The 13,738-nt window shown below is 41.6% G+C and overlaps 1 protein-coding gene across 1 annotated transcript; it reads left to right on the forward strand.

Annotated features, from left to right (window-relative positions):
* The first annotated feature begins 7,964 nt into the window (after window positions 1–7,964).
* Window positions 7,965–9,146, forward strand: LOC143545939 (small ribosomal subunit protein eS12-like). Its single transcript, XM_077037713.1, has 4 exons — window positions 7,965–8,003; window positions 8,159–8,447; window positions 8,796–8,861; window positions 8,968–9,146. The coding sequence occupies exons 1-4, from the start codon at window positions 7,996–7,998 to the stop codon at window positions 9,025–9,027; spliced, it is 423 nt and encodes a 140-aa protein (XP_076893828.1). The 5' UTR covers window positions 7,965–7,995; the 3' UTR covers window positions 9,028–9,146.
* The last annotated feature ends 4,592 nt before the right edge of the window (window positions 9,147–13,738 follow it).

Consider the following 13,738-nt stretch of genomic DNA (forward strand, 5'->3'; position numbering starts at 1 on the left):
AACCAAGTGCATATCGGCTCGATGGCACTCCCATCCCAACAACATGGAAGGGAGCTCAATTACACAGTTTGCATGTAGATCAATTCCAAATTTGTAAAGAAAAGGCCCAGAGCCACTTCTAATGGAAATGATTCTCCTTAGAACATCGACGCTGATGATTTTACATTTATACTTATGAACTTTCCACACGGATATGCCGGTCTTCACCGCATACATAAGTGTGAAAGAAGTCGTTGCGTGGGGAAGGCGGCAAAACCCGCATAAACCCAAAAAACGGCAAACCTTCACGCAGGTCAGTTAAAGGTAAAGTTCAGTCATCCCACTAAATGAAAGTGCCGGTCTATCCGCACGAATCATGATAGAGGAAACTGAACACTAACCTATTAACAACCGCGCGTCGAACGGTTAATTTATTCAACACTGATATGTCGGTTTTCACCGCATAATTACGTGGAAAGTCGTTGCGTGGGGAAGGCGGCAAAACCCGCATAAACCCAAAAGACGTCAAACCTTCACGCAGGTCAGTTAAAGGTAAAGTTCAGTCATCCCACTAAATGAAAGTGCCGGTCTATCCGCACGAATCATGATAGAGGAAACTGAACACTAACCTATTAACAACTGCGCGTCGAACGGTTAATTTATTCAACACTGATGCCGGTACTCACCGCATAATTACGTGGAAAGTCGTTGTGTGGGGAAGGCGGCAAAACCCGCATAAACCCAAAAAACGGCAAACCTTCACGCAGGTCAGTCATAGGTAAACTTTGGTCATCCCACTAAATGAAAGTGCCGGTCCTAACCGCACAAATCATGAGAGGAAACCGAACCTATTGACAACCGCGCGTCGAACGGTTAACTTATTCAAAATACTTTAGAAAATTTCTAACAGAAGGATGAGGAAAACCTCCACGCAGGTTAGATGTAGGTAAAGTTTAGCCATCCTACTAAGTGCAAGTGACGGTCCTACCCGCACAATCACGAAAGAGGAAGCAAAACTTCAACCTATTATCTACCATGTTCAAAGGTTAACTTATTCTAAACACTTAGAAAATTTCTAAAAAGATGAGGAAAACCTCCACGCAGGTCAGATATAGGTAAAGTTTAGCCATCCTACTAAGTGCAAGTGACGGTCCTACCCGCACAATCACGAAGGAGGAAGCAAAACTTCAACCTATTATCTACCACGTTCAAAGGTTAACTTATTCTAAACACTTGGAAAATTGCTAATTTAAACTAAAGTATGCATGAGCAAGTCATATAACGTTTATAAAGCAAGTCATCCGGTGAAAGTAGCGGTCTTACCCGCACAAAGATTTATATTTCATAATATTCATTACAAGAATGGCCGGGTAACTACCCGCCTACAAGAATATAAATCTATACAAGCTAAACCTATCCTAACAGTGGGAAGGGATCTTCAGGATCAAGCTTCAGGACCACTTCCACTTGGACCAGCACCATCAGTAGAGCGTGGCGGTTCAAGGAAAGCTTTAAGGATAGCTAGCCCATCATCAGCAGCAGCAACTTCGTTCACCTTCTCCACCACCGGATGCGGGAAGGCGGCATACTGATTCACTGCTTGGTCATAAACAGCTTCAGTATCCACATCATACAAAGGGAAGTTGGAAGGCGGGATGCCTTTCTCAACGAACCCTAGACCAAGCAGGAAGCCGGCCTTTTCCCCATCCTCATGAGAAGCGTTGAGGGCTGCGCTCATGGCATCGTCGTATGATGTGTCCATGAAGACTCGATGCACAACCTACAAAAAAAATATACAAGTATCAAAACATTTTCTATTTACAAAGAAAAGCGTGAAGACATTATGAAGCTAAGCTTACCTGAGACAACGCTTCTCGAAGAAGCCATTCCTTGGTAACCAGAGCTTCCTGGAGGGCAGCTTGAGCTTGGTTACGGGCGCGTTCGGCTTCACTTTTGTTAAGGTTGGCAAGCAACACTTCTTTAGCCGCAGCCTCTTCAACGCCCTTTAGCTTCCGCTCAGTATGGTCAAGCACCCCCCTCTGGTCCAAGATCTCTTGGAGCTTCTTGGCGTCTTCCATCACCAAGGCATCATGAGCCTGTTGGAGCGCCTCTAGTTTGGCTTTAAGTTCCTCATTCTCGAGGCGTAAAGGCTCAGCAACAGCTTCAGCCTTGGTGGCCCTCTCGGTTGCGTTCCGTGCAGTTTCCTTAGCCAGCCGAAGTTGTTCGTTAACAGCTTGGGCAGCCTTGGAACGGGCCTCGAGCCGGGCCTGAACTTCAACCTCGAGGGCCTTGAAGGCCTTCTCCTTTTCCGCAGCCACTGCGGTAAGCCTCCTATTCTCCTCCCGGACAGCCCGCGCCTGAGCTACTTCTTGGATGCGAGCTGCTTTTAACTTGTCGTTTTCACGACAAAGCAGCTCGACGCGCGGCTGCATCCGGGCCAGGAGAACCCGAAGCTCATTGGGTAGCCTACCCTCCTAGTAGCTAGCCATGGCTTCCCCCAACGCACCACTGGGAGCTGCGTGACGAGCCCACTCCACGCACTCCACAGGCGTGCGAAGGGTTGTTCCTCTGCGGATGTTCCATCGTGGAACATACACTTCATTGGAATCCGACACTGCAAAAAACAAAAAGCAGTTAGGAAAAGATGATAAAAAAAAGGCCAAAAGAACCCTACGCACCTGTAGGGTCGACAACAGGCCGATAGCCGCCAAACCCATCACCTGAACCCAAGGGAAATCCATCCAAGAGGTCAGGCAGATGGGAAGGAGGCAGAGGTTGGCGAGAAGCCCCAAGCATACCTGGAGGATCGGCCATAGCTGCCGACGTCGGAGGAGGCATGGAGGCCGCCGCGGTAGAAACCAACGGAGGTGAACTCACCGGAGGTGAACTCACAACCGTGGTCGCCGCTGCGGAAGTACCCGCAGGAATAGTCACCGCCGGCTCAGTAACAGATTCAGTAAATATGGCACTGACAGCCGGCGGAGATGTCATCGCAGTTGGAACAGTTGGCTCAACTGGGTGAGCAACTGAACCAACAACTGAAGCAGGCGCAGTCGCCTGGGTCATCGCCTCAGGTAGGTTGACCAAACCTACCGTCATGGGTCCGGAGGTGCTCCTCCCCGCTCCACCCTGGAATACGGTAGCATCCACGCCTGCACAAAGAAGATATAAGTATAATGGCGGAAAGATATGAAGTTAAAAAAGTAAAGGAAGTTTGTACTTACGGGTTTTCTTGAGCCTAAAAGTGCGAACAGGCGGGGACGAACCCGATGGAGCCGGCCTCTTCACGCCGCTCACCGTCGTTGTCCTGGGCTGCTCGGAGGTGACGGTCGTCTCAGCCTCCGGAGCAGTGGTCTTATCACCACCAGGGTTCCCCGCCACCTCCTCGCTCTCAGTCTCTGAATCAGACCGAGGCACCGGATCGGCAGTGGAGGCAACCTTCGCCTTCCCCTTCCCGCCGGCAGCCTTCTTCTTCCGCACCAACGGAGGACCATCTGCGGATTCCTCATCAGAACACAAGATTAGAGGAATTCCAGCAGAGGTTTCAGCATTGAGGGGTCGAGGGTTGAATAACTCCTTACCTGGCCGCCTGGCGCTCAGGATCTCGTGGCCTGGCGGGTAGACCTCCACGAACCGATCCGCCGTCTGTTCAAGGATGGGCAACTCGTTCTCATCTAGAGCACGAGTACCCATCCGAGCGGGACTATCAGCCTCCCGCGGATGCAGGAGCGACTGCAAGTCGTTCCCCTCTGAAATAACAGAAAAACAGTTAGAAGACAAACCTATATAAACAAAGAAGACAGAGCATACCGTAAGGGACAGAGTTCAAACCGTATTCGAGGACGATGGGAACCTGTGACGCCTCCTTCCACACCCGGCTCATCCCAAGCATCACCATCCCAGACTCCGCAAAGCGGTATACCGGAGTCTGGACCCGGGAGATCCTGGCGAACCACTCCGCCTCCTGGTAGTTGAGGGCGTGAAGGGCGGGGAGTGCTCTCCCATTCTTAAAGGTCATCGCAAGGGGGATGACGCGAGCGGAGATATAAAAAAACTCACGCTTCCACGACCGAAGACTGCGCTCGGTAGCGCAGATCTTCAACCCCTTGATCCGATTGACCAAGGTGTACCACCCCTGGATGCACCTCCAAGAATAGAAGGTCATCAACCGGTCAGCATGGGGCTCCACGCCCAGAATGAGGCACACCCACTCAAAGTGGCGGATCTTGGCGATCGCCATAGGGTGTACCTCCGTCAGATGCACGCCGTGCCTCTCCAAGACACGGTATACAAACTTCGTCAATGGGAACCTGAGATTCCCATAAACGAAGAATGCAGCGTACACCCCTATCTTGCCCTGGGGGGCATCGTACACCGTCTGGTGTGGCTCCGGAAACTCAGGCTCGAAAGACTCGAGCATGAACTTCCGGACGACGTACCGATAGAGGTCGGCCGGAAGAGCACACTGGCATTCGCCAGCAGTGCTCTTATCGTCTTTATCAGACGTAGACGTCGGGATCTCGACGTGCACGTCAGATTCTTCGGCAGCAGCTTCAAAATCGTAGGTAGAAGACATGGTTTGGAGGTAAAGAAGAGTGATTTCAGGAATATGCTTGGCAGAAAGTATTCGCCGGAAATCGTTTACAAGAAGAGAAGAGTGAAAGTGTGAATTACAAGAGACCCTCTCCCCCTTTATATACTCATCGCAATTAATGCGATGAATTTAATGCGGAAGAGAGAGAAATCGCAGGTGCAATGAAACTATGACACGTGGCAAAGTGCAAGCTGGCAACAGCTGTTGAAAGGACGCGTGCCATTAATTTCGCGGCCACGCGCCCGAAAAATCGCGCCCACGCGTCTGAAAAAGCGTCTGGAATGACCATGTACTGTCACGTCACCATAACTTCCTGCACGTCCTGACACAGTCAGAAGAAACCGTCGGACGACGTTTCAACAGTTTGGACTGTTCTTATCCTTTCACCAACTCTTCGAATTTCAAAATTTCAAAAAGATTCAAAAGTAAGCGGGAAAATACCCCTTACCTTGGCAACCAAGTAACTGTAAGACAGGTGCGAGTACAGTGTTAAGGCAAAACCCTTCACATACTTAGCACCTGCAGGGAATTGAAGCCAAGAATACCTCGGCGACCAAGTAACTATAAGACGGGTGCGGGTACAGTGTTAAGGCAAAACCCTTCACATACTTAGCACCCGCAGGGAATTGACGCCAGGAATACCTTGGAAGTAAAGTAACCGTAAGACGAGTGCGGGTACAGTGTCAAGGCAAAACCCTTCACATACCTAGCGCTCCGCAGGGAATTGAAACCAAGAAGGATCTTCTGGGCAATGCTTGCGGAAACGGGAATAACATCCCCGCATAGCGGGAACGTCGAGAACTACATTGTTTGAAGCTTCAAGATGGAATTGGTGGTTTTAACATAATTGATCACTATGTTCAAAACTACCAAAACCTCATGGAGAATCCACACAAGTGTGACTCAACGCTCCTGACTTGCGAGGAGGTTACAGACCTACCCGCATCATACCCAAAGATCAAGCAGAAAAGTCGGGAATTTCTGCAAGTGACATAAGGACTTCCGCGGGAAGAATCCCCATGGAAAACCTTAAAACTAAACCCTTTTCAAAAACCCTTTGCTTAAGTCCAAAAGTTCACCTCACTTATTAAACACTCATGAGAAGAACATTGGACTGGGGGGACTTGAAGAGGTAGGTCCCAGCAGAGCCCAGTTGGACCCACAGGACTCACCTTGAAGAGAGACGTCTGCGCAGAAACCAACTGGATCCGCAGGACCCACCATGCTCAGAGACGTGACGTCCTTACGCGAAGTACGCAAGCTGTTCCCGCAGGAAATGCCTCCCAATGGTGAAGTACTTCGCCTGTTCCCGCAGCTGCGGATACAAGCCATCAGGGAAGGCCACCCGCGCAGCAAGGCTACACGCACAAGGCACTTAGCTCTCAATAATTCAGTAGTCACCTGAAGGAATGAGCAAAGCCGGGAACAATCCCGCACAAAGGCGGGAGGGGGAATACTCCCGCCCAAATGAGCCAGTCCGTACGATACTGGAAGATCTTTTGTACTGTACCTGACGAGGTATGGGTAAAAGATCTGACTAGAGATACGACAGCCCATTGACAACAGTATGGGCGAGCAGCATGCTCTTGTACTGTATGTCACTATTAGCCGCTACCTACTCACCAACTCCTGTCATACCACGTGCATAGCCTGCAGTTTGTGGAAAAGGAATAGTACACAGCAGGCCTGGTCACTGTCAGCCGCTGCCTACCCACCACAGTTGGTAGAACAGGAATACTATTCAACCGGCTATACCCTCTTGGAAACCTACCTTCGGCTATAAATACCCCAAATGGTATGATCATCTCATCTTATCTTGTATCTTACATTTTATACCTGATATCTGCTCTAGCAATCTCTTAATATACACTTATATTCAAGAGCAATATAGTCTGATTCTCACGCTGAAGGGTGGTCACAAGGAGGTACCCCCCCCCCTTCTCAGTGACGAGCTCACGGTGTCTGTTTTGCAGGTTATCAGAAGAACCATCTTTGCCGGGTCTAACCCCTCGTGGGAAACATCTATTTAACCCCCAGATTATCCGTAATCTGCCCGGGGTCGATTAGTGTTTCTTCATGTATAGAACAAGTAACAATAAGTAAGCAACTAAAAAGACAAAAATGATGGAAGCTAATTTGGTGGTGTCAAACAAAATGGTGTTTTAAGTATCGGCAAGTTTGTATTTTTCAAACATTTTGACATTCAAAAAATCATATCAACGAGTTTACCAAATAATAAGCATTTCAAAAGAAGGGTGAACTGCGGATTGTTCAAATTTACCACTTCAGTTCAAAAGTTTATAATTTTGCTATTTTCGTCCCTAAGGTTTCATTTCCATTGCAATATTCATCCTTTACGTTAACATATTTGGGCCGAAATAGCAGATTTTAGCAAACCACAGGGACGAAATTGCAACATCTATGAATTCTTAGGACCAAAATAACATATTTTAAACTTTTGAACTTAAATAGCAAATTTGAACAAACCAAAAAAACGAAAACCGCCGTTATTTCTCAAAAGAAATTAATTATAATAGAGTTGCAATTAATTCCATGAAGGGACAGAAAATAATAAAAAAAAACTTGAAGGGGTAAAACTGAAACTAAGATAGAATTAGGGTTTAGGACTCCACAGCCTTTATAATCTCTTTCAGCAGCCGTAGCCGACCTGCTCTCGCTTGCGTTTCTTTAATCTTACAGCAGCAGGTATTATTCATCTACATCTCTTCTGAATCTGCTCTTAGCTCATTGTATCCACCTTTATTTGCATAATAACCTTCGAATCCTTTTAATCTATCGTTTTTCTACAAAATAAGGATTTGAATCGGTGTAATATGCAATTGATGTGTCGATAGATTAGATTTGTTTGAATTCATGATTTGATTGTGATTGAATATCTGGACAGCTGAATTTTGAAATATGTTTTAGAGTAATTATTTGGCTTTATTTAGGTTAGGTTTTGATTATGACGATGTGTTCAGGAAATATATCTGCAGATTAATGCATTTCAATAGATTTTAGATGCTTTTTTTTGGTCTATGATAATTAAATAAAGATTAGTTATTTGATGTTTTGGTGTAAATTTTTATGAAACAGAAAGGAATGCAGTAAAAAGACTGATTTTAATCAGCAAGTGAAAGCAACAGTTTTAATATGATATTCATTTTGTGTATATTTTGCTTGCATATTTTTCGTGTTCATAAGAAATGGTTTAACTTCATGTATTTGCTTCTGCTTGTAAAGTTTTGTTTACACAAGTTTTCTTAATGCAAATGATTTGCTGCATAGAATCAACTGCTTAATTTTGCGTGCTTATTTTAGTTGCTTGTGTTGTAAAACTTTTACCATAATATTTCTTTCCCTAATTTTAATAATGGTTCGCTTTGTGGCAGTCATACTCGAAGATCTTATCAACCGAAAACATGGCAGCGTAAGTTACTTTTATGCTTTGTTGTAACTAGTTCCTTTTGAGTTTTTATATATAATTATATACACTATACTATTATATGTTTATGGCGTTTGGTTTTGATATTACACATCAATAAGTACCTAACGTTAAATCAATGATTTTTTTTTGTTTTGCAGTGAAGATGGTGTTGTTCCAGTTGAGGCACCTGCTCCCGCTCTCGGTGAGCCAATGGACATCATGACAGCTTTGCAGCTTGTGCTAAGAAAGTCACTTGCTCATGGTGGTCTTATCCGTGGGCTCCACGAGGCTGCAAAAGTGATTGAGAAACATGCTGCTTTACTTTGTGTTTTGGCTGAAGATTGCAACCAGCCTGATTACTTAAAGTTGGTCAAAGCTCTTTGTGCTGACCATAATGTCAGTTTGGTAACCGTTCCTAGCGCAAAGACCCTTGGCGAGTGGGCTGGTGTAAGTCTCTTCTCTTGTTACCTTAGTTTATCGAACCTTTTTTAAGCTTTATCATTATTGTGTATACACACATGGCAAGTTTGATAGTTTGGGCAGTTTGGTTAACATGTTTTGTTTTTAATCAGTACGGGTTGGGTTTGGCTAATGACGTAATGAGTGTTTGTGGTTTATATTGACCCTGTTTAAAGCTGACCTGGTTTAGCTGGAACCCATCTTACATGTTCATGGGTCTTTTTTCTACTGTTTTCGTTGCATGTTGAAAACTCCATCTTATATAGAATTTTAAGGAATATTGTTTCATTATTTTTACCATGTTTGGTGGTTTTACTTGTGAATAATTAAATACAGTTGTGCAAGATTGACTCTGAAGGCAAGGCAAGGAAGGTTGTTGGCTGTTCATGCCTTGTTGTGAAGGTATTATTACCTTTTTTAAATATAAAATTTTATTGTATTTTTATAATCTGTTGTGAGTTTTTATGTAATGTATTTTTTATCTAACCAAAGTTTGTAAATATTTCAGGATTATGGTGAGGAAAGTGAAGGGCTTCACATTGTCCAAGAGTATGTGAAATCTCACTAAATATATGTTATTGAGTCATCATTATGTTTTATGAGTTTCTGAATTTTGTAAGAGTGGAGATTGTTTTGAGTGATAACTCCTGTCAAACTTCATTAGATTTCAATTATCTGAATTTTGTGTTTGGGTCTCATATAACTTCTTAAAAGTAGAGATTGACCAATGATTTCACTTAAATTTGATTTTTATTAGGTGTATTCTATTTTTTTTCCTAACAGCACTTGTTTACAAACAATTTAATAATTAAATAACTTAAAACACACTTAGACCAAACCAACCATTCTAGGTGTAACTTACACTGAATCATAAGAAAGCAATAGGATGCTATCTTCTTCATTGCTCTCGGGCCTATTCAATTCATTGTAAGAGAGTCACTATTCTTAGTTACTTTGTTTCTGCATTTAGCCCTTGCCTCCTTTAAGCCGCCCTAAACTGGGCAGTTTCTTTTAATTCTTTTATAAGAGCCTTAATAAATGATATCCACTCTTCTTGCTCTATTTTGCTTAATGCCTTCCATTGAATCGATTGGTGCCATTTCTTCTGTTGGAAGTAGGGCAATAGATTCATTTTGTCCTTGGCGTGTGAAGGGATTGATTCAATTTGCTACAAGTAATATGATTTGGTAAGAATTGATTTCATGTTTGCCAAGTGGTATTCTTACAACTAAGAAAGTAAACTGGTTGGGAGACTATATTTTGCATTGAAGAAGGAATCTCGAATACGAGTGATCCAATACTTGAAACCCTTTTACAATTCGACCTCCTTGATGAATCTTCTTGCAATTATCAACTGCAATCCTACAAAATAGATGTCATCCTCGCCACAAGATGGGGGTTCCATATGTGACCATTATTCGGCGTAAGAATCAAATACTAGGTCCTTTAAAGAAAAATAAGTACAAGCATATAAGTGCTAGTGAAAATGAGATTTGAGTTCTTTATCTTTGCCATTTGTAGTTGGAGGGATTATCGTTGATGTCAGCATTCAAATCATTGGTCTCCACCTGGTGAAGGGCCTAACGGAATATGATAGTGACATCTTCTATTCTTGTTTGTTGAAGTGATATGCAACACTAAATAAATGTTTTTTGAAAATATATATTTTAAATAACCGTATCATATATATCTTTAAGACGTTTTAAAAAAAAAGGCTTATGGTATAATCATATTACCAAATAAAATAAAATAATTTATAACTTCAATATAACTTTTGTGGCCTACAAAGATGACATAAAAAACATGTGTGTAGGAAAATGAGAGCAAAGATATATCTAGTGATGCTTTGAGAGAGAAATAAATGAAGGTAAATGATTGTTAATTACGGATTACAGGTGAAAATTTTTAATTCTTTTAAAGTTCAACTTTTTATTTTATAAATGTTTAATACTATCAACGTTACCCGCGTTACGGCCGTGCTATTTTTTCGGTGAGACATCATTTTTATTTTTGAATTGAATAATTATGACAATTCATAAAAGTTAAAAAAAAATACATTAAAAGCAAAAAATTCAAATATTATAAACAACTATATAATTGTATTTCATGTTGAGCAAGTATCATTTGAATAAAACCCTATTTATGCTTATGCTTTGTTACTCATTAATTGCTTCATCATATACCAAATTCCCAACTCCTATAGCATCCCCAAATCCAAACTTTAAACAGAAGTAACATGTTTGACATCAAAAGTAACATGTATAAACTCATGTACAATTTATTAAAACAATTTGCTTCTTCCTTGCTTGTCTGTTTTTCCCCATTTTCAACGCAATTATTATTTTAGGATTTACGACACACACAAATCAATCCCGAAATTTCATCTCAACATTTTCGTGTTATACTATCATAAACGATCTCTGTGAAACCACATACATCAATCAATCGGTATCGGCCTGATACGAACTAATCAAATGACCAAAGAAAATAGATAGAAACCATATTAAAGATTTTTGAGAGAGATTAGTTTTCATTCATATCCAAACTAAGCACACAAATAAACTACCCACTGCTTTAAAGAAAACTACCAGAGAGTTGCATGATTGTGTTGTATGTGTGCATGGAGAACTTGTTAGATTGTGGCACACAACACGGCCCTCTCTATAAAGACGACTTATCTTCTCGCCTCAGCGCTTGGGTCCGGAGTCTTGTAACGTTTCGGTGCCGGTTCGTAACTTAAGGTAGCCAGCGCTTCCGGTATCATATCTGGTACAGGGGCGGTAGGTTTGAAAGGGTGGCGGTTGTTAATTATTACAGTTAAAAGACGGTTAGTGGTTAATGACACAAAACGGTTAAGCAAATAATAAAATGGTGTTAGAAATATCATTTACGTTTACTTGATTCAATTTTATTTTATTTAATTATTATTTGTTGAAACATTTATCATGATAAGGATTAGAATTCTCAAACGATGCCGGTTAGTTATCCTTATCCAACACATACCGAATTATTTTATTCTATTTCTAATAATTTAATGAAAGGATGGCAGCGTGTTTAGACTTTTGATAAAGAAATAGACTTTAGATAAAGAAATAAATTGAAATGTAGGCGAAAAAGATAGTGTGGTTTTATAGATAAAAAGACAAAGGGGAAAACAAATTAATTAAATTAAAAATGGGACACAAATTAAAACTTGTGAATATGGTATGTGAATCCATTTAGATTAAAATTTATAGTTGTTTTGGGAAAATGTTAGAAAATAGGTGTGATTAAATGTAGTAGATAGAAAGTATATTTTCAATATTTATAAATGTATATATTTTTTAAAATTTTAAAATGTATTTGTTAGTTAAACTTATACATTTTTTATAAAATAAATGAAATTGAGAATTAAATAATTAGAAAAAGAAAACTTAGGCCCAACCAAGTGAACCAACAATCCAACCCAGCCCTTACACATTCGTCCTCAACTCCTCATAGCCTTGCTTCTCAAAAAACTCGATGCTATGGAGTAGAGGTGCACAAACGGGTATTCTCAGGAACTGTAACCAGGTATGGTCAACAAAAGTCAAAACCGGGTTCGGGTAGGAAAAGGTCCCGGTATAATCGGGTATTTGACCGGTTCCACCGGGTTTTTTTTGGGGTTTTGGGTAGGGTTGGGTGGGGTTTTGACCGGGTATTGGTGGAATCGGTTCCACCAGGCCCGGATTGATTCCGGTTCCAGACACAGTTCTGGGAATAAACCCAAAGCCCGGTCCATACCCACGGGTAGGGTAGGGTCGTCCATTGTTGTCATGCCATATTTGTTGGGTGAAGACACCGACATTTTTTTAAATGGCAAACTAACCTCTCATCTCTCATCGTGGATGGCTTAAAGCACTTAAACTAAGTAACATAGATTCTAACTTCAAACAAAATGGAGAAAAAATATATTAACTTTTTTTTTATTAACTTTTTTTTTGACTTATTAAACTACTCTAAAAGGTTAATGCAATTCAAACAAACATATTTTGACGTATCTTTTTTCTCTCATTATTTTTAACAATGTATTAAAAACCAAGCTTATTATCTAACTAGTCTTTTTAACTGGTTTCATGGACCGATTAGATGATGTTATCATATTATAGTTTTTAAACTTCATTCAGTTTATAAAAATACGTAAGACATTAAAAACTCAAACAAGGGCAGGGGTTGTGGGTGGGATATTCTGCTCGTCCCAAAGATTTTGGGCGGCGCCAAAGGTGGAGGCGGTGTTTTAGCCAGTACCGTCTTGTTGCATAGTTTTTCATCATGATCCTCCAACTTCTTTGTTTCCTCTACTGGGAATGAAGATGCCACTTATTCTTCCTTTACATGTTTCGATTTTCCTTTTCTCTCACATCTTACTTTCAGCTTCTCCTTCTCTACCACCTCATTGACACATCACCAATCCCACTTTCACACCCGACCACCCTAAGGCTACTTGTTATGGTGAGGCTTTAAATATTAAGTTAAAGCGTCACGTCATTGTCACGTAGACAGTTGGATTTTAACTAACACGCCACTTTAACACCGTGTTATGGTTTAAAGCCATGTTACCACATTAAAGCCCCGCCATTTACTTGTTTACCGCCCAGGCCATAACGCCTAGCGCGGTATTGAAGCCCCGTACCATGTCACATTACTTGTGACGTCTCTTTTGAAGCCCCACAACTAGTTGTCTAACATACGATGAATAGTTTAATAGGCAATATTTGTAAGCCAATATATTAAGGTTTCAAGGTTCAACACTTAAATTTCAATTCAAAAACTAAATTACTCGAGTACTGAATGGTCAATGGTAAATAGTAAACATTCCTCTAGCCTTCGTGCCTTGTTTAAAATTTCGTGAATCTTCATCGATTGTGGTTGCCTGTTTCGACAAACCACCCGTATACTATATTACTATAAGCCCAAGCCTAGGTAAGAATTGAAAACTAAGCTTTCAAAGTTGCAAGAGAAGGCATGGAGTCCAAGCGGTCCTACCATCACCGGTTCAACCCCGAGCGATCCAACCCATTGAGAAAATTTTGGTTTAATCGATCCATCCGTCCAGTTCGATGTTGAAAACTTTCTAAAGATGACAAAACCTTTGTGTGTTTCAGGCAAAAATATGTCTATTTTATCAAAAGGTCAAAAACTTGCTACAAGCCATATCACTTGGAATTAAACCACTAAGTAATTCTGTGGCCTGCACTTAATTAAGTCACCCTCTTGTCTTGCAAAAAAGTAAGAGTAGATTTAGATGGTGGCGATGGACA

This window comes from Bidens hawaiensis, unplaced genomic scaffold (assembly GCF_021521415.1).
Source record: "Bidens hawaiensis isolate Kalapana, Puna unplaced genomic scaffold, B.hawaiensis_p1.1 tig00014098_1, whole genome shotgun sequence".
Taxonomy (NCBI): domain Eukaryota; kingdom Viridiplantae; phylum Streptophyta; class Magnoliopsida; order Asterales; family Asteraceae; genus Bidens; species Bidens hawaiensis.